At 38.3% G+C, this 23,886-nt stretch overlaps 1 protein-coding gene across 4 annotated transcripts in view; it reads left to right on the forward strand.

The window, feature by feature from the left end:
- Nucleotides 1-4,255, forward strand: part of cpne5b (copine Vb) — a 108,229-nt gene extending 103,974 nt beyond the window's left edge. For all 4 annotated transcript variants that reach the window (XM_026306806.1, XM_026306805.1, XM_026306804.1 and 1 more), the window contains 3 exons: nt 2,078-2,135; nt 3,299-3,372; nt 3,933-4,255. In XM_026306806.1, the coding sequence (XP_026162591.1) occupies nt 2,078-2,135; nt 3,299-3,372; nt 3,933-4,124 (324 nt within the window). In that variant the 3' untranslated portion in view covers nt 4,125-4,255. The remainder of the gene's footprint in view (nt 1-2,077; nt 2,136-3,298; nt 3,373-3,932) is intronic.
- Nucleotides 4,256-23,886: the final 19,631 nt, after the last annotated feature.

Below are 23,886 nucleotides of genomic sequence, written 5' to 3' on the forward strand. Positions count from 1 at the left end.
ATGGAGCAGTCACCTCTCCAAACATATATAGATAAACCTGTTAATGCGTGCATGTGGTAATGCACACACCCATCCCAGCGTACACATGCTTGACATCCAAAGTGAGTTGTTGAAGTAATGAGAATTGACTGATGCTTTGTTTTGTTGTTTAACGAGACTGGACCCCAGCTGCCAGTCAGGGTGACAGGAGGATGGCAAAAGTGGGCCATGGTGGATTGCTAGGTTATTTTTGGTGGCATTTGATGCTCTGAAGTGTGCATATGTCTCTAGCTACACACACAAATACACACATGTACAGTATGTCTGCAAGTGTGTGTTTGTGTGTGCATGTGCGTGGGGGGACAGGCACTGACAGGAGTTGTGTTGAACACCGATAATCGCGTTGATGTACTGCGGCTGAGGTGGTGTCGACAGAAACTGCTCTCATCCCCATGGCAATAAGAGGCTGCCTGATTCGCCACAGTACATTTGTCTAGTGCCAGAGATAAAACTGCACTTGTTCTAACTGCACTGTGAAAATGTGACTCTGTGACACATAATAGAAGCTTTTATACTGAGCATTTATGTTCCCATCCTTTCCAAAAATTACAAGAGATTAACACAGACTGACAGAGAGCAATGCAGCCACTGTCAGTCGATTAGAATTAAACGTAAATCCTTTGAATAATACATAATACAGTCTAATAATTAATGTATTTAGACATACTGTACAGAAATCTGATCTGATTTGGTTTGCATTGCTCTTACTTAAACCTTGTCACAACAACAATGGATGTATATGCATATATGTTACATAAATTCCCATATTTTCTGTCCCATGCTTTATGCTATTGGTGTGGCTCCAGAGTGTATTGGTCCTGACAGATATATCTCAACAACAATGAAATGGATTGCAGTGAAATAATTCACGTTACCCAGAGAATTAATTCTGTTGCTTATCACATGACTTTTTTTCTCTAAAGCCTGTGAAATATGCATGGAACAACATTTTGACATTCATGATTCTAAGATATTGTATTGTCAGCACTTAGGGGATCTCCTGCGCATGCCACTAGTGCCACGTTTTCTGCAAGGATTTAAATGAAATGATATTTAAATAAATGATGTTTATGTCCTCATGAGAATGGTGATCCCCTAAGTCTAGTTTTTGCATTTGTTTAGAGACAGTGACCCTGGACAGCAGAGAGGCACCAAGTTATCAGATTTAAGTTGTGGTTAGGAGTGGCTGGGCGAGTGACTGAGGATAAGTGCTGTACTGACTGAAGATGGCACTTCCTCCCTCTTCCTCCTCTCCTGGCTCACAAATGCCACCAGTAATTCCCCGCCATGTCATGCCATGGCCTTATGGAGATGTTTGACAAAACATTCTTCACTATTTTCTTCCCCCTGTGGACAAATATTTCCTTTTAGCTTTAACCAGTTTTTAAAAAGGCAACACAATGTTGAAGGTTTGCATTTTGTCAATACAGGTTGGGCAGTCTGGGCAAAAACTTGATTATACATTTGTGTAAAAACTGGTCAGTGTGTCATAAAATACAGTAATAGCAGGGAAGCATTCATACCACAGAAATCTGGGACATTAAACACCAGCAGTAAGGAAAGCAGAAACACAAACAAATTTCTAATGAACCTTTGCATTAGCATCTAATCATACTGCATTCTTACAACTTTTCAGCAACCCAGACACTTTTCAGTTGCAGAAGTGAATTATGAAATTCATTCATTAGTGACTAGTGACTACTCCACAAAATGACTGTAAATATACACATACAAGTCACTTCACTATATAAGTTACAGGACAAGCCACAGGAGTAATAAAAGGGCGACTTATAGTCCGGAAAATATGGTAAGTGACCTCCCGTGTCCCACTTGCCAACTTTTCTCTCGAGGTCTTTTCATACTTGAAGGTCATTCAGCTAGTTAAAGGATGATACTAAATATTACTGTGGTTGTAACACATGTGAACGAGCCTGTACCTGCTAGTGTCTGACATGCAGGAATGAGCACTACACATTACTGATGATGTGCACAAGCTTCTCTTTAGAAAATACTTTTTTCACTTGTTTTTTCTCTACAGGGTGCAAAGCTTCCTATGTCCATTATCATAGTTGGCGTGGGTCAGGCTGAGTTTGACGGTATGTCCATTTGTAATTTCTAACTGCTACATGGATGCAATAAAGAAATACTGTAGTAATTATACCACAGAGACACATTAAAAAAATCTTCTAAAAACCTCAGGTTTGTTATGTTCTTATGCTTTTATATGAAATAAGATTTGAGACAATAAACACTGAACCGAAATGAGAACATTGAAAGTAACTAATTTTTTCAGTCAAAGAACTTGAAACTGAAGGTGCAATGTATAAAATGTGAATTAGCAGCATCTACTCGTGAGATTGCAGAATGCAACCTATTGAGCACCCACTACACCCTACCATACCAATGGTAGGGTGTCAATTTGGTTTCAAATGGTTTCCAATGGTGACCATCACCTTTAAAACAAAACATGATTCTCTGTCTAGAGCCAGCACTTTTGTCTATTCTGGGCTACTGTAGAACAGTCTACTAATCCACAACATGGCTGCCTCTGTGAAGGGAGACCCGCTCCCAATAAAGATTTTAAAGGCTTCTAATCTAATATTAAAAAAATGCAACAGCTGGTATTTTCTGGTGACTACACCTGATGACAACATATTAATGAATGCCTTATTCCATATCTGGTAACAGATCACACCAATTATTGCACATTGTACCTTTAAATAAGTTACAACATTGACATTTTAATTCATACAACTCACATCCTCTAAGTGTTACAGCGAGCACTACCCGCTCCGGAACAAATTCAAAGAAATAGCCAAGAGAAAATTACTGTACCAACTAATTTGAGTTAGTAGAAAAGGGAATATGTAGGTGGGTGCAGGCGTAATTATAGAAGAAATGGGTGAGGTTAATTGCAGTGTTTAGTACAGATGATTCTAAATTGCATAGAGACTATAATAAAGGACTTATCAGTTTATTAGGCATAAAAGCAGATTACATCCTCTTTTTCTGGAGCTAAAGGAAAATGTGCATGGGCTTAATACTGTATAATATATAATGACTAAATCTTTACAGCAGCACTATATCAGCCTTGTCTCTCTGCAGGCTAGAGGCAGTTTACTTTGCATGGTTCTCACACTGTGTGTGTGTGTGTGTGTGTGTGTGTGTGTGTGTGTGTGTGCGTGCGCGCGCGCGCGCGCGGGTGTGTGCGTGCGTGCGTGCGTGTGTGTGTGTGTGTGTGTGAACTTGTGCCTTCCAGCTATGGTGGAGCTGGATGGTGATGACATCAGGATCTCATCTCGGGGGAAGCTGGCAGAAAGAGACATTGTTCAGGTGATTGCCCTTTACAGTATTACATTTTTTTCTTTGTATCAACTGCAGATTTCGGGACAAGGAACAGTAAAATAACTGTGAGCTCCAAGTTCAATGAATTTATGGAATAACTCAGACATCTCGATAACAACCATGAGGATATACACTATACAGTTCATCATTTTAAATTCCTGTGTTAGTGTTATGTTGGTAGAAAAAAATATCCTCTTATTCATTTCCTATCACTCCTCAGTGACTCCAGAGCACAGGATTAGCATCCTAAAGCTCACAGGATCTGACAAATGTTGACTATCATCGGGGCTTAAACATGAGCCCTCTGGACTTCTCTACTCAGTATATTGCTGCTCCTAAAATCTACTTGTATAAAGTGTTGAAACATATTGAGAGCTTTTCACAAATCACAACAGTAGCCTAAAAACCCTAGAAGGACTTATGTTAGAGGAAACTGTTTGACAAATGAAGTTTCAAGCTTCATGTAGCATTTATGTGCTTATAAAATGATAATATGTAATCTCTTGGATAATTTGACTAATCCTACAAGCTCTTCTTTTCGTCTTCAGTTTGTTCCCTTCAGAGATTATATGGACCGCACAGGCAATCACGTGCTAAGCATGGCACGGCTCGCCAAAGATGTGTTAGCAGAGATCCCCGATCAGTTCATCTCTTACATGAAGAGCCGAGGGATCAAACCCAACCCAGCTCCGCCTCCCTACACACCACCCGGACATACGCACCATCACACACAGATCTGACACCCTACGTCTTTGCTTTTCATGGAGGACTGACAGCTGGCAGCAGCTACTCAGAGTCCAATGGGAACTCACCACCTCCTGTTTTTTTGGCGCAAACAGGAGACGACGCACCAGGAAATGGGAGTTTCATTTTCTGTATTCTCCCAGTGACTGTTGGAGCAGGATTTTTTTTTTTTTTTTTTTGTGATATAATTATTTGGCTAGTTTCTCTTGAGGAGAGGCTGCAGACTTTTCAGGACTCACTGGTGAAAGCCTTTTAACTGAAACTGAGGCAGTGACTGTTTTATGTCTAATTTGACAGCAGGTTGATTCAATAAGGTCATGTTGTGGTTGAAACTTGTGCCTGTCTGTGCTTGTTTTTTACGTGTATCAGGACATGTGAACTTCGACCTAAGCCTTGCTCGTCAGTTGTTGGTGTGGCCTAATACAGTGACATTTTTTAGGTACTTTTTCCCTTCTGGAATTAGTTTTTATATTAGGGGATCTCCTCCCTACCTGCTAATGCATCAGTTATATTGTAGGAAAAACTACAAGTGTATAGTTTACAAATTATTATGTTGAACATTAATCTGACTTTTCATACCATGAGGTATCACCTCATTTCTTCTTTAAGTAAATGTTTAAATGAGCATGTTGTATAAGAATGTAATCCACCCTCCATATCCAGTACACCTATTCTTGAATGTTATCCAGAGCAGCATGAACATATGATAGATGTGTTTTGAAAACCATAAATTTGATCCATTTTAAAGTGGCCACCAATTATTTTGAAGTGGTTGCATATAAAAAGCACAACCTGCCTCTACACTAAGTACAAAATGCTGATGCTACCAGGTTAACCACACTTAATCTTTTTGAGTGCTGCTATTCCTTGTTTTGGAACAAAGTACCCCATTTGTTCATGCAAGTCAAATGTCTTGCAGTCGCAATTCAAAACATAAATCAGTGTTTGGTAGAGGCATGTTTAGTGTTCTTTCAGTACAGACATGTTTGCATCACAGAGGATGTTGCACAAAAAGAGCATTAACTAATATATTGCAACTGCTTTTAACTTTTTAACCTTCAAATCTTTTTATAGCCCATAATTTATAATAATTTATAAATATAATTAATTTATAATTTTGTAACATACCATATATACATAAGCACATAAGTAAAAGAGAAAGAGGAAAAAAGGGGAAGAGAAAACAAAAAGCACAAAGGACATCATGTACTTGATACTATCTAAGGCTGAATTACCAACCAGGTAAAGGAGCCCACAGGTTCACTGTGGCCAGTTACCCTGAGGTAATTGCTATGATTAATTGCCATTATTTTACATGTGGTAATATGCACCACCACAGCACAATGATTATAAAGACTCAGTTCATTTTTGCCCCATTGGTCAATGTCAGTTTAATCTAGCACTGGCACTGTCCCTGACACATTAGCTCTGCAACCCAGACACGACTTTCTCAGTGAAAATCTGTATGGATTTTTCATTTATTGCAGCACGGTTGTGGGAGACTGTTCACAAGTGGTCTCCAGAGCTTTATGATTTAAATCATTACGTGCTAATTTGCTCATGCATGCTAATCTTAGATGGGGAATTTTAAAGGATATTATCCATGTAAATTTCCCTTAACCTTGCAATCAGGTCACATACAATAAGTAGGATTTAAATGCCATAAGGAGAAGAGACGTTTTGATAAAAGTGCAGAATAATCTACAACTAAAATCTCTTTACAATGTCTTTTTGTAGCATTTCATATATGTGACCTTTTTCAAAATTGTACTTACTGTATGTTCCATCTTCATTTCTCTCTCATCACCACTGTTCTCAGTTTTTCCAGCTTCACAGTCACATTTAGTAAACACATGCAAAAACAATGCTAACGGGGTATAACAGGGAGTATAAGGTGTCCTTTCCTTTTAAACTGACAAAGCATTAGAGAAGCAGAATTAATCTGAGCTGAAGAGGTTCTATTCAAATGTCTAATGTAGCAAACTAAAGGCCTTAATGATGTGAAAGGCAGTCACTCCATCTCATTTAGTCCTGCACTGAGAAGCTATTCCAGTGGATAACTATGACTTTTACATGGAGTTCAGAAAATTAGTTTTCCTCGGGTTGAAATGGCAAACAGCAATTTGTGTCTCTGCATAGTGCAAGGGAGCAAAGAGCCAACATAGAAAGTTAAGAGTAGACTAGTAGAAGGTAAACTGTAATGTTACTGCTGGTTTGCATATAGATCCTATAAGCAATTTATTCTATGTTTGATATATTTTTGGATAATGTTACTGCATTGAAGATTTTTATTTAATTTATTTATGGAGTTTGTATGAACAAGCTATCTTTCCTGCTGTCCATGTCATTACAGTAACTTCATTCCTGATTTGTAGGCTAATAGTCTGATGGATTGACTGCACGTATTCTTGTTGTACGACAGTGTTTTACACACAATGCCACCATCTGTAAAATAGGAATCAGCCCAACCAGATTACATGCATGTCAGTGCCAAACATGGCAGTAAGCTCTGTAGACGGTTTGCTGTTTCTTCTCTCTTGTGCCTGGTTCTCAGAGCATTTTCGTCTTATTGGCGGTTTAAACACTGTAGCTAATTAGCATGTTACAGTTAACATGTTTTTTTTATTTATTTTTGCTAATCTCACAATTAATCTTGTATCTCTTGAGTTTTCTGATTTGCATGACTCCTTACTTTACTTTAAACAGGTTTTTATTGTACATGATTATTGTCATATGGTGGGTTGTGAAATGCTTTGTATTGGATTGCCTTAAATGAAAAGTAATTAAAAAAAAGAGTATTTTATAAAAGTTTTGGTGCATTATACTTTGATTTCACAGTTATGAAAGCAGCAGTGATTAGGTTAATTTTAAAATTGGAGTCAGGATGCCGGTTGCTGAGACCACTGACATTCCCACAGAATCCCAAAAACGTGTTTCATGTCTGAATACAACATCCTGTTTGGAACAATGCAGCAGATTTGTTGGTGAATTTCATAACCTATTTCTTCATCAGTGTAGTTGCACTGGGACATCAAAAGCAATTAAGTCCATACAGTCAATAGTTTCTGAAGTGTCTTAAGAGCTGGTGAGCGTCAGAAGAGCTGAGGAAGAACTCAGGGTTATGAGCCATGTCAGTTTAATGCATGTCAGCAAAGAGAAAAACACAGCATGTCAGTGTCTTCTAACAAGTATTTCTCAAACCTTATACACGTGCGTACAGGTGTTTGTCACATGTTTCTCTTGCAATTAACATAAAAAAAAGACATGTTTTATTAGTCTGTACTCAAGTCAAATGTCTTTTCTTAAAAGAACTTAAATATATCTAACATATCCTGCTGTTCTGCTGACAGCACAGCCTGACACACTGCTGCCCTAATGACACAGCTAAACAAAGTGTATTCAGTCCACTGACAAAAAGGATGTGGATGGACTTGGGCTTCAAGACTTTTAGGATGTCGTCCTAAATAGGACAATAACAACTGATGAATGAGTGCAAACTATATCAAATACAGGTGCTTTGGTAGAGAATGTTGTTTTACCTCTTCAGTTAGGCTGCAGAAATCTCATTTCTGAACCCCTTACTAAAGCTCTTGATTTTTTATTTTGTTAATCTCTCACCCATGTGTACACAGTTAGAGCTGACGTTCCCACTCAAAACAGCCCAATCTTCAAATTCCTGTCAGCCCTTTTTAACACTGATAATAAAAACTATTGGGTGACGTGTTACAGATTTAGTAACTGCAGAAAAAGTCAAAAATCACACACAGACAGCATGTAAATCGAAAAGAATGTAAAAAAAGTGTTGATTAAAATTTCCTTAAAAACAATTTTAAAAAGAAATCATTCAGTCAATACACTAAATGCACAACTTGTAGGATTAGTCAATCATTGCTTTCCCCCCAACACCACTTCTCTTTGGAGGTTGGTCTCTTAAATACAAAATAAGTGAGAGTGGTGGATTCTCAAGTTTCCTCCAAGTTCCTCCTCACCAAGATTGGGAGGAAACTTAAAAATGTCTTCAATTTCTTTTCCAGCTTAGACAAGTTTGTCCTTCTTAAATTATTCAGTTTGGATTGTGTTCTATGTACGTCTTGTCTCAGCAGACTGTGGTGGGGGTGGCAGGGAGACAGCTGTCATAAAACCGAATCAAACTCAGTACCAAATGTTAAAAAAACATATATTCACTTAAGTTGACAGTGGCCTCTCTCTGCAGCGGACTAGAATAGGTAGGTAGTATATGCTTCACTAAAAATGGTCTTTTGTCATAACAAAAAATGCATAAATACATCTCACCAACTTTACATCAAACCTATAATCATCAAATTTCTATAAATCATAGAGCTTAACTAGGCTTTGCTGGACACATTTGAAGTAAAATTAAGTGTCTGGAAGAGATGCACTTTAACATCCCCAGAGATTTCTGGAGTATATTTAGTTTTTGGGTCAAGAAAAAATAAAGTAGAGGAGGAGAGTAATTTTAAACATCCAAAAAGTACATCCAAAGTTTTGGGTGTACTTTTTATACTTGACAGTGTATTGTCCCATACTATTCACAAAGTGAGAGAATAATGCACATGCACATGCAAGTGAATCTTGGATTTAAAAAAACAACCCCTAGTTAATACTATAGCTGCAATGACGGACCCTAGCACCTCTGGTCCTGACATGTCGCCATCTAATATTGCAACATGGGATGTCCATCAAATGCACAGGACTAATGAGAGTGTGCCAAATTTAACAACCTTTAGACACAGGAAGCACTAATGGCTAGCTTGCCACATTGTGGCTCTATGTCAGTCTGCTGTGTTGCATGTCATCATAGTCATTCTCAGTAACCACTGTTTGGTGTTTGTCAAGGAATGCATTTTTTAAAGTATGCATGTATATATATATATATATATGTAGAGAGAGAGAGAGAGAGAGAGAGAGAGAGAGAGAGAGAGATATCTATATATATCTATATATATAGATATATATAGATATATACATATAAATGGGAGTATTTTGTAGTTCCCAAGGGTGATGCATCTTTTCTCTGGTGGATCTCATCACAACAATCATAGAAGTTGCATTCTCATTAATTGAGAAGCTCTCATCCAACATTATCATCAAGGCACTTCATAAAGGCAGATTGTACTAAATGGTCACTCAGGTGTTTTACAGAAATCAACACTTCTAATAGTCTGTCATTTTTACTGTAATTCACTCAGACTCACACTTCGCCCTTGTTGTACTGTCAGACAGCATTTTAGCTTTTGCACAAAACAGCAGATTGGCCTTTATCTGTTCTGCAGCAGTTCGGCAGTTATGCTCACAGGCTGCTCTCTACAGTGAGTGAGATGATGATGGCAGAAGCAGCTGGGATTTTAATTATTTGACTGAGTGGAATCATCAACTGACTCCCTGAGAACCGTTTCTGAGCCTGAGACACAAAGACACTGCCAAAACCTCACACCACTATGAATGTAAAAGAAGAAGAAATTAAAGTGACAGAGAGCCAAAGTGTCATGTTTGCATGAGCAATCTCTACCAGAGATCACATGTCAGCTGACTGTTCACAAGCAGAGTGCAGTTGGCTTTTGTGAATTTGTGTCTTCATGGTAAGGTGCTCCTTTACACGTGTAATGTATTAATGTTAAAAACTAAACTGTGACCTCTTATTTGTCCTTCTGTATAAGGGAAATAAGCCTGGCAGCAGTCAGCTGTGGTAACATATTATGGTTCAACAGCAGAGTGGCTGAGTAACTAACAGTATGGAGTTTACATTTATTTATTAATCAGTCTGTGTTGGACTGTGTTTTAGTATCTTTTTTTTTTCAATGTAGAGATTACCAGAACAATACTGTCTTCTGCAAAGAGTGTTGCATTGTGGGTCGCTTGTGTTGGAAGACTAGCAAGTGATTACAGCTCCAGTAGAGTCTTTCAGAGTTCATCAGTCCTTAAAGTGTTTTGTTAACTCAGTTTAACCTGCAGTGTTTCCAAAGGCTGCTACAATGTGTTTCGCTGCTGCCACAGAGGAAATAAATTCATTAGTAGTGAAAACAAGTTCATAGCATCTCCTGGGGTCTGTATGGTAGAAATCGCCAACGGAGAGAATCCATCAGACAAGTAAGAATCATGGAATTCACGGATTTTATGCATTAGGAGGATCTGATTTTGACTGAAGATGTCCTGTTGTTTAAGGGAATAGTTTGACTTCTTGGATAACAGAGGGCCAGGTTAGCTGTTTCCTCTTTTTTTCAGTCTGTCTTAAGCTTTGCTGTGGGAAAGGGTGTATATTCAAAACTCTCTGATTTTTTCTTTGAAGCTTTCTAACAATCCAGTGCAGATTCATACCAGGATTTTTTAAAATCAAGGATGTTGTAATGTTCTCCCAATAATAAACATCAAGACATTGTCTAAAAAATCATCCGATTTTTAAGTTCTCCTGAGTACCAAAGTAATCAAGTGATAGTTGTCTGTACATTCATGCTCAAATCTTGTTTGGCTCAGTCATAAATGTTAGGAGGTGTGGAGGTGCAGGCTAGATGTTAAATTTTGACCTTACTGCAACAGACCAAACCATTTTTTTCATTATAGGGAAAGGACGGAAAATTAGCAACTTAAAAATAACAAGATTTTAATTGAATCCCAGCTAGTAGGCTACTTTTCACAAATAGGTATTTCAGCCAGTTATTTAACAGACAGTTAGCTCATTTGGACCCTTCCTTGACCCAGGGCCCAGTACAACTGACTTGCTGTTCTCCTGAGGTCAGTGGGACTGACTAAACTGTAAGGGACCACTGCTTCACGAAGTGTGTGACCCTGCTCTTTCTGTTATTTTGTTTTGTTGTTTACTCATTAGCAGCTGCCTTGCAGCACCCTGCATCAGAGGCTTTGGGAGGCCCAGAGTTTCTCTGCTGCAGGCTGGGGGGCAGCTGCTACGACTGGGGCAGTTTGGTACTTTGCTGCAGTTTATCGAACTTTTGGATATTGCGCCTGATGCTGAACCAAGAAAACTTTCCAGAGTTTCTGGAGAAACCAGTGACTGTTATTTGAATGCATCTGTTCTTTTCATGGTTGCAAAAGACACCACTAAAAGGAAAATGTTTAACTACTACTAACTAACTTTATTAAATATTCCTTTTATGTGGTTTGTCAAGTAAAGCCTGACAAAGATTTGCTGCCACCTTCTAAATATCAGTTAAAATGAGAGGTTTTGACTGAACTGGCATCCTACATGGTATTTCTTCTTTTTCAGCAACAAGGCACACAGTCAACAAATAAGGAAAAATGTTTTGATTTGCCATTTGAAAAGGGCACTTGCTCCCAGGCAAAAAGGGCAGCAGGTTTTGTCCCAAATCATCCAACTCCTCCAATGCACGACACACGAGACTGGTTATCATAAACAACATATCACATTTGAGGTGACACAGAGGTCACAGTGTCTGCAAATATTTACCAGGAGTGCTGGAGCTACAAAAGTTTGGTTCTTACTAAAAAGGCAACTCAAAGAGAACTCCATGTCATAGAAACCTAAATTACAAAGACTAAACCACACCATACCCTAATTGGTCAATCGGCAAATTCACCATTTCCTAGCGCTCCATCCAATTATCTGTAGATATGTGGTGCACTATGAACAGGAAAGAAGTGAGGATAATTAGTACAACCAGCAGTGAACAAGTCACGGAAAGAAGGAAGAGTTTAATCCCTGAGAATTAATTAATAGACTTGAATTCCAAATGTGCATCTTCCAGAATCAACAAAGGAAAACATGCAATTAAACAATGAGCTAAAAAGTGTAAGTGTAAAAGTGTAATTTATTTAATTTATTTAGGTGTAACTTCAGTCTCAATCTTAGTCCAAGCTGGACCCAAAGCTGCACCCACTGCATTGATGGCTCACTTTACATGCACAAACACAAAACAACACATACATACAAAAAATAAAACACAGTAAATCAGTGCAGGCACTCTGGAATAATACAAACCATAAGCACAATACTACACAATCCTGTCTCACATTAATTGTACTATAGACACTGAATGCAAAAACAGCCAAGCTTTACTCATTTATAAACAGGGTCCACAATCAGGGGCCTAGTATTGATTTAAAGGCAGCAGTAATGCAAAAGAAAACCAAGATATGTTTCCCACGACCATAAGGCACATGGGAAACCCAACAGCAACTAAGGGCTGCACAACATGAATTTAGCTGAATAAAACCCTGCAAATCACCTGATAGGGAGCAGATATGTACAAAAAGACAACAAACTTTAAGGCTGAATTAGAAGCATGGCTTACAACACACAATCTCTTCTCATGAAATATGGGAAAAGAGGATCATCTGTAAATGAAGATAAGTGCACCAGCAGTGTGAGCTGTAGGTAAGCAATGCTCAGCAGCTTCCTAGTGCCAAGCACACAAAGCTCACAAAGACCAGCATAACAGAGCCAAACTAAATGCACCCAAACCCCAGCAGTAAACACTTTACCCTGTCGATGTGACGCACGGACTCCAGATGTCTTGGTTGGAGGGGTGATATTTTGGGGAGAGCACAAACCGGCTTGTGGTTTGTTTGGTTTGAAGTGAGGTCAGACAGTCCAAAGAAACATCAGAAAGCAGCAAACATGACTATTTCAACTCTAAAGCCAGGAGCTGTAGCAACAACTGCTCATATCAAGGCCTCATGTCATACCTGCCTCATGTCAAGGGTGCATTTGATTTATGTCACAGCTCAAGTCGCCTGACTGAACAGGCTCCACAGGCTCCATTATATTAAGCTTAGGCCTAACAAAAGAAGTGGACACAACGGGACACAAATGGTAATTAAAAGTACTCATTGGCTGTGTTTTTTAATAAATGAAATAAATAAATAAAATTGAAATTTAGAAGAGGAGTCCAGAGGACAATTTAAAACCAGGGCCACATGTTTAGCAAAAATATAAAAGTTCACCAGCACATAGGATGGAATAATGCAGAGTCACCTGGAGCACTGGATGGGAAAATTTAACAGTGAAACCTGATGAAAGCAACAACACCTGCAGCTATTGATCAGGTATTTCATTACACAGAGCCAGGAAGCGAGACTTCCAGCTAAGCTGAGAAAAACTCAGAGCGTCTCATCTGTGGTTTTCCTTTGCTACCTATGCTCATTCAAGAGCAGCAGAAATGGCTCCCTTTGGTCCTACAGGCACAGACCCAGAAAACAAAATGATGCTGGTGGCAGCAGCTCCCACCATCATCCATCACAAACCATCACCACCAGCTTCGTTTTATGGCAGCAGACCCACAGGATCACATCATACATTCGACTCTACAGAGCGCTTAAAGACAAGAAACCTCTCCCTCATGATCCAGCAGAGGCTCTGCCTTATTTGCTTTAATTATGGTGCTGTCACAGTTATACCTATAGGGCATTTTAGCTCAGTCCTTTCCTTTTAGTTTACCTGGCTTACATGGTTTGCCTGCATTAATGAGACAATGGTTGGAATTTAATTTTCCACTAAATGTAGACTTATCAGACTGTTACATGCAAATCCAGATTTTAAATTAGATTTGTTTTATCATAACATTTTAGATAATATATATATATATATATATATATCAACTTTGCTTTAGATGTAGATGTATTACAGTTTTTAAATACTTGTGAAAAAGCTCAGAAATACCCAAGTGCTGGTGCTATAATGATAAAAATAACTACAGGTCCTGCTGCAATCATATTATGTTTAATGTAGTTAATGATACATGATCTTACATAGTCACATCATATGATATTCACATCCCCTCAGGCTGGATAGCACCTCTTTCTGTATCAGCTGAAGTGTGGGTTGGTATATGGCAATCCTGGCATGGAGAAATAAGTTTAGTCATTATTTTTTCTGTGAACCTCAGAAAACCAGCATGTTATGTGTCGCTCTCACACTGACTTTACTGTATCAGACAGCATAGAGATGACTGTAATATCCCTGGTGATTATCCTCTTGCATGATTTCTAATCAATGATTTATTCGTTCCAGAAGCAATGGAATTGCATGACCAGGCAACCCAATTTCCATCTCCTCCAGTGACATCCCAGATGTGTGTGGATGTGTGATTGAACCATGTGCTTTAATTGTTCTCATCTGTCCTCATAAACAAAGCAGCTGACACTGTGGTGTGAAAACACAGGACATGATGAGAAATCAGACATTATTTTTCAATCAACTGAGACAAGTTTTTGGAGATTCAATTCGGACAGTTGTTTGAGAAATACTTTTGACTGTGAGGAGAATCATTGGTGATGGTGTTGGGAAAGATCAATGCAGCTTTGTTAAAGTGCAGATAATGGGATTAATAAAGCCCATACTGATTAGTAACTGGCTCCTATGTGAAAGAGATGGAGGAAGACAACATACAACAGTGTAACAATATATATAAGACATGACATTGTTTCCAAATTGAATGAAAATTGGCCTGGCCAAATATACTGAAAGAAATAAAAATACTCATTCAGTCTTACTTTTAATACGATTAAGATGAGTGTCTGGATTATTATTAATATTAATCCAAGGAACACAAGTTTTTTTTCTGGTGAGTAGAAAGACCCCTTAGCTTGAATGTGAAATAATATGTTGGTATTATGGTGCAGCTTGTCTGTGTGAGTAATCATCTTGATATGTGTGCACACTAGGGTCTTACATATATGCATAACCAGCAATGTACACCTGCTACGATTAGTAATAAAAATACTGCATATGCTGCGGAATGTAATTGCTTTGGTGATCCATTCATTTTCAGTCACTCTGTGTGTGCGTGTGTGTGTGTGTGTGTGTGTGTGCGTGCATGTGTGCGCGCCCACACCAGGGTGGGGCAGCGCCCCTCAGAGGATCATCAGCAGGTGAATGTCGCCACCTGCTGGAGATGAAATGAAACATCAGCTTGTGTGTCTGTCGATCAAATTTGGGTTGAGCTGCTTATGTAGTGTTAATGTATTTATTAAAATACTACTAACACCAACTGGCTGAACCTCTGTTGAATTAGGTCAGTCATTTTAAAGAGGGGTCAATATTTATGCAAACTCTTATTACGCATGACATATATTTATTTAATGGACATGACTTCGTTTTCACTTTGACATTAAAGAGTTTTTTTTTTTTGTCAACTCATATGGACCATGACTGATTTATAAAATCAATAATACCTTTTATCGGCTGTGTATCTGGTCTGATGTAATCCACCTTCTACCTGCAGAGACCACAGATCCAGGAAGCGCGACATCCCTGTAGTTTTTGTATGTTGTCTAGATGTGGCAGCTATCGATGATAAAGAAGTAAATAAATGGCCTAATGGGGTCTGTTCTTCCTCAGCATTCATGTCTGCCCGGGGCACAGACCTGCATCATATTATATTATATTGACATATTTTTACTTTCTAAGTGAAAACCCTGTCACAGGTCGAGGCTGTGCCTGTTTCTTTTTCAGCCAATAACTACAATCCACACCGGAAGTTCCGGACTACCCGAGCCCGGGGCTGGGACTGCGTCTACGTTTAGATGTTTTTCAGCAACGATGGCTCCGACGGCAGTTCACGTCGACTGGCAGACGAACGAAATTATTAAATGTCTGTTTGCAGACGAGGGAGAAATCAAAACTCGTCAGTTTGACGATGGTTTGGAGAGTGACAGTGTAGGTAAGTGCAGGTTTTGTTGTGCAGAAATTATATAATGTCGATATGTGTCCTGTGCACTTTCATTTTCGAAGGGGAGGACCAGCAATGTTATTTTTTTTATTTTACTTCATTGTATTTTATTTTATTTTACTTCATTTTATTTTATTTTATTTCACTTCATTTTATTTTATTTTCGCGGTCATGTTGATACGATCCAGCCAACGTAGAGTTAACAGCCTCCAGGTGTGTAGGTCACCAGCTGAAAAGTGTTTCTGCCCGCAGACAGTTTTCATATAAAGATATAAGATATATATTTACCAAATACAGGCATATTTACTGACAGTCACTAACAATTGACTACGTCTGCTGCATCTGTTTGTGTGTTTTGTTGTTGTTGTTTAGATTCTGCAGATGACAATTTTGACCCAGTTCTGATCGCGGACAAACTGAGATCTGTGGCTGACTCCCTCAACGACGACGTCATCTTTAGAGCAGCTCTCACTGAGCTGAAACAAGCAGCAGTCCAGGAGGTGAGCACATTAAAAGCTGTCTATGAAAAGCTGTGTGTGACTGCTTCACTCACATGAGCTGGATCAGAGGTTGGACACACTGTTGGACACATGGTGCCTGCGATTAAAACGGACGCTTGCTCAGTAAAGTGAAGCAGTTTGATCACCAGCTCGTCTCTCTGAGCCTAGAATTCAACAATCTGTGTTGGTGTTTATAGCAATAATCAAGTATAGCTCTTCTTCACTTTATAAAGTTAATGACTTTATTTATATAATAGAAATGTTGCATTGTCCATGAAGTTGCCATCATTTATTTTGCATATTACTTTATTTCATGTTTAACCGTTTGAAAAGCAGTTGACTGAAAAGTTGTAAGTGTAGTCAGGACCATGTGTATGTTACGTTTGATTTCTACTGAATTTCTCACTCTGTATTATCTTGATTCTTATCTCCAGGCTGTAGAAGCAGCGTTTAGCCATGGTGTGACAACACTGTGCCAGACTCATGTCTCTCAAAGGACTGAGGTGGCTCCAGAGATCCAGCTCATCCAGGCCTCTGTGGCCTTTGGGCTCTATGTCAAGAAATCATGCCCAGAGCTGAAAAACACGGTGCAGGGTGCCATGACAGCATTCCTCAACAGGCGTGTGAGCCCATGGCTGGTTCAGAAAGGAGGATGGGTGAGTGATATATTTTTATATATTATAATATGATTGTTTGCGCTTGTCCCCTGATGTTCCTGTACTTGTTACATAGGTAACTGTAATTAGAGTAAACTCTGCCTTTTTATTTTGATCCAGGTGGAGCAGGTCTCTCTGAGGCCTTTTTCCTCAGACAGGGAAACCACAGTAGAAAGAGTGAAGCAGTTTTAAAAAGTTTCTAATGATCTTAGATTCAAGGTTTTTAAATGCACCTGAACATTGTTCTTATCTATGACATATATTTAATGATGTCAGTCCAGGAAGTTACCTTTCATATGCGGCTACAACAGGTCAACTTATAACAGTATGAGAACATCCAACATGTACTTATACTGTAAATGACTCCATAGAAATGAATGTGTTGAAACATTGCACAAGTCATGGTGTGATTTAAAAAAAGAAACTGATTCAGTTCCTTTTTTGAATGTGGGTCGAGTTTATTTTCTTGAGTCACCAGAAAGCGGTTAAGTTTCTTTTTCTCTTTATTATCCTTCACCACATTTACGGGAAACCCTTGGCCAAAGTGCTTCCTCTTCCAGTGTTTACAAATCACCACGCCTGACTTGACGAAGACTTGACTAATAAAATGCTGCGTCAAGATGCTGTGTTCATGCTTGCTGTCTGCTTTGCAGTTGAATTCTTTGACATGAAACAACACTGAACCTGCTTAACCTGTTGTATCAGGCAGAATGAGTTCACATGAAATAGCAGACACACACGTTTTAACACTCTAAATAAACTACCAGATACATTTGTAAACCATGTCCAAAGTTCAGAATCTGTTTTAACTGTATTTACTCTTCTGAAGACTGATTTTAATTCAGTGTGATAATCACACATTGTCTGGATAAAACAATTTGACTGGCCTATACTGAGCAGCATCTGGCATGACTCCTAAATATGCATAATCAGATTTAGAAGTTGTGTTTCTCCCTTTCTTCAACCTGTCTTTCCTGATTCCCTTAGTGTCTGGATTTGCAGTATTATTTAAAATGCATTTCACCTGTCGCTGATAAGAGCTTTGATAAGAGCTTTTCTTTGGGTCTGAATGCCGACCTCATCTATCATTTTAGAAACCGAAACTGACAGATGTTACCTAGTGATTTCCCTCTGTGTGTTTAATATGCATCTTTGTAGTAGCATTTTGAGTCATATGCATAATGTTGAGGAAGCATGCAGTTGAAACATGATCATCTGAACTGTTAGAAGACTTGAATGTCATGTTTAGTGTCATTCTGAGTAACTCCTGGGTTTTATGACAGTCTCTGTTTGTGTTGTTTGGTGTTTTTCAGGCTAATCTGACTGAATTTTGATGCTGAAACTTGCCAAAGCAAACTCTCGCTGATGAACGCCTTGAACAATAATTATCAACAGATGACAACAGAGCCACTGTGATCTGTCTGTTCAGGGTTATCACACAGGCAGAGGCCCGATCATATGCTAAGCCTCTTCATTAGTCTTCCACAGAACCTTCTGACTTGAACTTCTCTTTTAAACTCTCTGGCACTAAGTCAGTGTCCTCGTGATGCAAGTGCAGGTGATAAGTTACGTAAGTTCTGTGATAAGACAAATTATGGAAGTTGCTTAAATGGATTACAATGACAGAATTAATAAATAATTAATTGTTATCTAAAGTGTGATACTTTGAAGAATTTTTTGGTGAATTGTTTCTTGATTATAAAAATATTTTTTCTCAGTCAAAGTCAAAATGTGACTGAATTTATTCTCCACTGTGTCACTGCTTGCACTTGATTATCTTGACTCTAGTTTATTTATTTGGAATCATATGAATGAATTCTGCGGCTCAACAAATTTATATTTATTGGCCTTATTAAATCGTGTTGCTTTGTCTCTGTTTGCTTGTTGCGTTATACGCAGTTCCTAGTGACAGGAAGGTGGTTGCTAAGTGTCATTTCTATAGTTAAACTGATGTGTGTGTTTGATCAGGATATACAAATTTTCAAGGCTCAAATGAAATTGTGATTTAAAGTACCTCTTTAAAAGAATTACGGGTATTCAAATGAGTCTTAAACATCAGACATATCATTTCAAGTACTGATTTTCTTTTCTTTCTAATTCAATGTTTACATAAAGGGATCTTTAAAAGTAATGAATCAATCCCAGAAGTGCATATATGTACAACTACGGTTTGTACAACATGAAAAAATGTTTTTGCATATTTGCAAAGGCTTGGTATTCTAGCTGGGTGACATGGTGGTGGTTAGTACTGTTGCCTCACACATTCCTGTTCAACCTTGGGCTATTTCTGTGTGGAGTTTGCAAGTTTTCTCTGTATGTGTTGGTTTCCTTCATGAGCTCCAGCTTCCTCCCACAGTCCAAGAACATGCAGGTTAGGGTTAGGCTAATCGGTGACTCTAAATTGCCTGTAGGTGTGAATGTGAGTGTTTGCCTGTCTCTGTGTGTCAGCCCTGTGATCTGTCCAGGGTGTGCCCTGGCTCTCACCCAGTCTCAGATGAGATTGGGTCGAGCCCTCCCACAACTATATGGATGTTGCAGGATAAGCAGTAGATGATGGTGTTTTAGCTAAAAGTTTGTCAGCTGTGCTTATCTATACATATAAAGGGTTGAAATAACACGAAGTAAAAGCACTGAATAATTTATAATAAAAGACCTCTGGGCTGTTTTTATTTGCGTTTTTGTCAACTTGGAAATAAAAGGGCACTTTGATGTTTTGTAAATTTTGTAGTGATTTCAATAAAAATGTGAAATGAAAAGAAATAGTAAAAAGAATTTGTGCATTACTAATTCTTGATATGACACTGACATATTTAAGTACATCTTTAAAAACATGCTATTTCTGTAATATTGCTTTCAACCTTTTTACCTGGCTCACCAGATATTTTGCAGTTGAATCTAACACTGTAATTGGAGGTAAGTAATTATGTTCTCCTACCCATAAAACACCTTAATAACATTTAATATTTAATTGGCTGGTTATAACACACCGATCAGATAAAGAACAAAAAATATTATGAAGTTTAACTGATGCACCACTCATGATTTAATGCATACTGTTGTATCATGAATTTCTGTTCTCCTCACCATTAACAGATGATAACGTCACTGGCTTTCTGTGATTGGGTTATACATAACAGATTATCAATTAAGGAATGATCAATATCGTTTACTTCATTCTTTTATTGATAACCGTATTTCATTTCAGACTCATGCATCTGAGTCTATAAGCACAATAGTCTATAAAACAGATCAACAGATGAAAAACAATACGGGAACATGTTCTGTCTGCCAAATGACCTTTTTCAATTCAATTTAACCTCAGACATTTTCTTTAATGTGGCCCTTGATTTTATCAGATAATTACTGGAATGTCAAAAGCTTGTAAGTAAACAAATATAATTAGATAAGAATGAGAGTTTTTAAAGTAGCATTACTTTCATGTACTCTCTATTCTACAGACCTGGAAAAATATATTTAACTTTGCTTTAAAATGTATGATTCCACACAGCCGTGTTGCTCATGTTGTTGGCAATAACTAGTTTGTGCACTAGAGTGCAGCACTGAACAGTGATCATCCATATTTCGAAGCTGCTCATAGCTACGTCGTGTACAGCAAAGAGAACCTGTGTTTGAAAGGGACAAAAATATGACCCCACCAAACCCAGCTCAAATTTTATGTGTTGTCCTTTTGTGTGCTTGGAGTAATGGACAAATCCTTTTTGTATTCTTGGTTTTTTTTTCTGTTTTTCTCTGTTGTCGTGGACACAGTCTGCAGCTCTCTGGTGGCTGCTCACACTGGGATGTAAAGGCATCTGACTGTACTGCACTCACTTCTGTGAGAAAGGCTCAGAGCCAAGGGTTCACATTAATATGAGAAATTCTTGCTGACAGTCTAGACACAACACGAACACCCAATAACTTTTTCACAGGACAGTAAATCTGGCATTATATTAATTTGTCATATATTTATTTGAAGTATTATATTGCCATTGCTTTCTCGGACCCGTAGATATTCATTACAACTCTCAAGCTCTCTGCGCTGCTGTTTCATGGTCTGCCCCAGCTCAGCACTTACTCTGTGAGACATGATGAGGGAGTTATGGAGCCACCTGGCCTGAAACCAACTGGAAGGCATATCCAAGACTTTTATAGGGTGAGGGGCTTCCAGAAACAGCTGGAATCAGACACTGTCACAAGTGTGTACAAGTCTTAAATTTACCGTATCATCATCATCAAGGAGCTTCATCTAGAATAAGCAGACAACAGAGTGCATTAAGGACAAAATACATGATAAACTGTTTGCATGTAGCAGTTCCCAGATAAGGATTAATGGGCCTTAAAAAGAGGCCTATAATGACATTTTAGTTCACAGTAGTGTAAATGTCTAAATTATCCAAATGGCAAAACTTTTGCTTTCAGACATTTGCTCAATAATTTGTCTTTTTTTCCCTAAAGAAATGTTTCATTTCTGTTCTACATATTAAAAATGCTAATTATATTTGGCTCGACCTGCCAGAGGTTTTAAAGACAAAAGACAGGACTGTGCTGCTACACTGAGAACTAAATAAGCTTCTTCATATTAATTTATCCAAATTAGGGTCATCAGCTTATCTTTTATTTCCTGTCAGAATCCATCTTGTTCTTAAAGAATATGATGTATGAGTAAATCTTGCTAACCTGACTACTGATAGATGTCGAGCAGCCCTATTGTTCCCAATGCAATCAAATTTCTTGCACCTTTTTCACAGTAAATATTTCAGCAGTAGCAGTAACTGTGTCCCTGTTCCATCAAATCAGTGTGGTGCAGCAGTTAATGCTATTGCCTACACGATAACTGCTGTGAACAAAGTCTATTCAATTTAAGATTAACTCCATGTTTTTCCCCCGGTGGAACTGAAAAACTAAAGTCACACACAACATTTATTAAATAGAACAACAACAAACACAGACTTTTGTTGATCTTGATGTCAATTAATAACAATCAAGAAGTAGAAGTATATAGAAGTATTTAATAATGTACATTTAATTTATTTGTATCATACAATACATGGTACACATTACAAATTTTGACGCCTCCTGGGACAAACTTTTCATTTCAGGCTGTATACTATAACCAGAGAGCAAAGAAAGACTCTGAGCAATGAGATTATGTCACTTCAACTTCCCAAGAACATCTGCTCAGTACCAGAGCTACATGATAGGGCCTGTCATCACAGTGTTGTTAGTCAGGGTCAATGATAAAAGCAACTTCATTGAATCAATGTACATATTCAGCTGAAATAAAAGTGGGCTTTATGTTTTGACTCCATCTACTGACCAATTCATTCACCTCTTCCTTGGTAAATGGTTATGAACAGCTCACCATTTTAGAATATACCACAGTATCTATGCCATAAATTATCTTGTTAGTGTCGAGCTGAAAATATTGCACAAATCATGTTTCATTTATCAGACTGGTTCAGTAAATGTAAACAGATTATAACTCAAAGACACTCACAAAAACCTAAGTGAGTTAAGTGGCAGTCACGTTACAAAATGTTACTCACTTTTCCATACAAAACAGAATGGGGCCAGTAGCTTGGTGAAATCTAAGTACTCACAGGGCTAATAGTGACTTAATGGCTAATGGCCAGCCTGTATGGGATAGCACTAGTCAGCCACATACAGCTACTGGAGTTTATCTTCCTTTGACTCTACTGTTGTGTTTTCCCCCTAGTTAGCAAACCTGTTTGGCTCAGCTTCTCACGGCTGCTAGTTTCACAGTATATTCAAAAATGTATTTGTGCCATCAACACCAGTCTCCTGACTGTCACCATACCATTGCTCTTTTCTTGAACTGTTTTTACACAGATGGGTTAAAAAAAAAAAGTGATTGGCACAACACAATTAATACACTATGATAATTTTCTCTAAGCACTGTCCAGACAGCAGGCGTATGGGTCAATGGCACAAATTCATAGATCACATTTCACCAGAGATTATTAGAGTTGGTTCAAAACGTTTGCAGAGATAAATTTCAAAGGCCGACCTTCTGATCATGGCATATTCAGTTAGAAGTAACTGATTTCGATGTGAAATTTGGTCCTTTTAAATCCTGGGTGCAATCTCTTCATTCCTACACCAATGTAAATATTGGCACCACCCAAAGTCTGAGCCCACAGTCCTTAGCACGATGCTAATTCTACACACAGTGACTTTAAAACGCATGGGCACAAAATGAGAGAAGAATCTCATGGACACATCATTTCAAGAGAAGCGACCTCTGCACTCTTGATAAATTGCTAAGTTGCTGGTTCACTTGGAAACAGAGTAATCTGTCCATCACGTTCCACCTCAGCCCTGGACTCCTACACTCCTTCGTTTTTGTCACACATGAACTTGTTCTTTGCTGAATGACAGAAGATCAATGTGTACAAAGAAAAAGTAGCCTCCCAGCACTGATTGCCATAGCCTCACACAGAAATGTGGAAAGAAAATGACTTATTTCTATCATGAAGCTCAGAGGGGCTTTTGATTCACCATATGATGTGACATTTTTTGCTTGCTATCCTGTTTTCATTTGTCATTGCCATGAAAAAAAAACCAATGAGATACTTGGAAATTGGATCTCCTCCTTCAATCAACAGGGATACATACATAGGAGGATACATCAGAGACAGAAAAAAATAACAGAGATGCTGCTTCTTCACTGGTAAACTTACTTCATCGTAAAAAATCAAGAGAAAAAGTTTTAAATGGTGATTGTGAAAACACTTGCAAGTGGTGGAACGGGCCCTCAGATGTGTGTACAGCAGAGGTATATTGCAGGTTTTACATGGTTATCAAAAGGATCATATGATGCAGGAGCTCCAACACTTTAGATTCACAATCTTCGATTCAACAACACTGATATAGCTACTGACTTACATAGAGGGGACAGTCTAATTTCAGGGTATTATG

This window comes from Mastacembelus armatus, chromosome 5, assembly GCF_900324485.2.
Source record: "Mastacembelus armatus chromosome 5, fMasArm1.2, whole genome shotgun sequence".
Lineage (NCBI taxonomy): Eukaryota > Metazoa > Chordata > Actinopteri > Synbranchiformes > Mastacembelidae > Mastacembelus > Mastacembelus armatus.